General features: G+C 23.9%; 1 protein-coding gene across 1 annotated transcript in view; it reads right to left on the reverse strand.

Moving 5' to 3' along the window:
* LOC116852376 overlaps positions 1-402 on the reverse strand; it is an 8,355-nt gene that overhangs the window by 6,413 nt on the left and 1,540 nt on the right. Inside the window, exon 4 of the mRNA XM_032832657.1 lies at positions 12-131. Within this exon, the coding sequence (XP_032688548.1) occupies positions 12-131 (120 nt within the window). The remainder of the gene's footprint in view (positions 1-11; positions 132-402) is intronic.

The raw sequence follows: 402 nt of genomic DNA on the forward strand, positions 1-402 counted from the left end.
CTTTTTGATACTTTCTTTTTAATGCTACATTCTTTTAAATTAAAATTATCATCTTCGAAACTTGATACATCTTCGGTACTTGATGAACAGTTTAATGAATCTTCAAGAACATTTTCTTGTGCATATGATGTCTGTAAATAAAAAAAAACATTTCTGATTATATTTCTTTTGATTATTTTATGACTGCGATCGACTTGCTACAAATGCTTCGGAGCGTTCTTCCTCTCTTTCTCTCTTTATTAAAAGTAAAGAGAAAAAAACGCTTTGAAGCATTTGTAACATCAAGTTGACTGCAATCTATATATATTGTGCAATTCAATTTATATCATATAATTTAATTTAGAGTTATAATATTTGTATTAACTATTTATTTATATATTTTATTATTTTAAATTTATTTAT

The sequence above is a fragment of the Odontomachus brunneus genome, unplaced genomic scaffold (genome assembly GCF_010583005.1).
Source record: "Odontomachus brunneus isolate Ranch 3 - 2012 unplaced genomic scaffold, Obru_v1 Obru_scaffold_220, whole genome shotgun sequence".
Lineage (NCBI taxonomy): Eukaryota > Metazoa > Arthropoda > Insecta > Hymenoptera > Formicidae > Odontomachus > Odontomachus brunneus.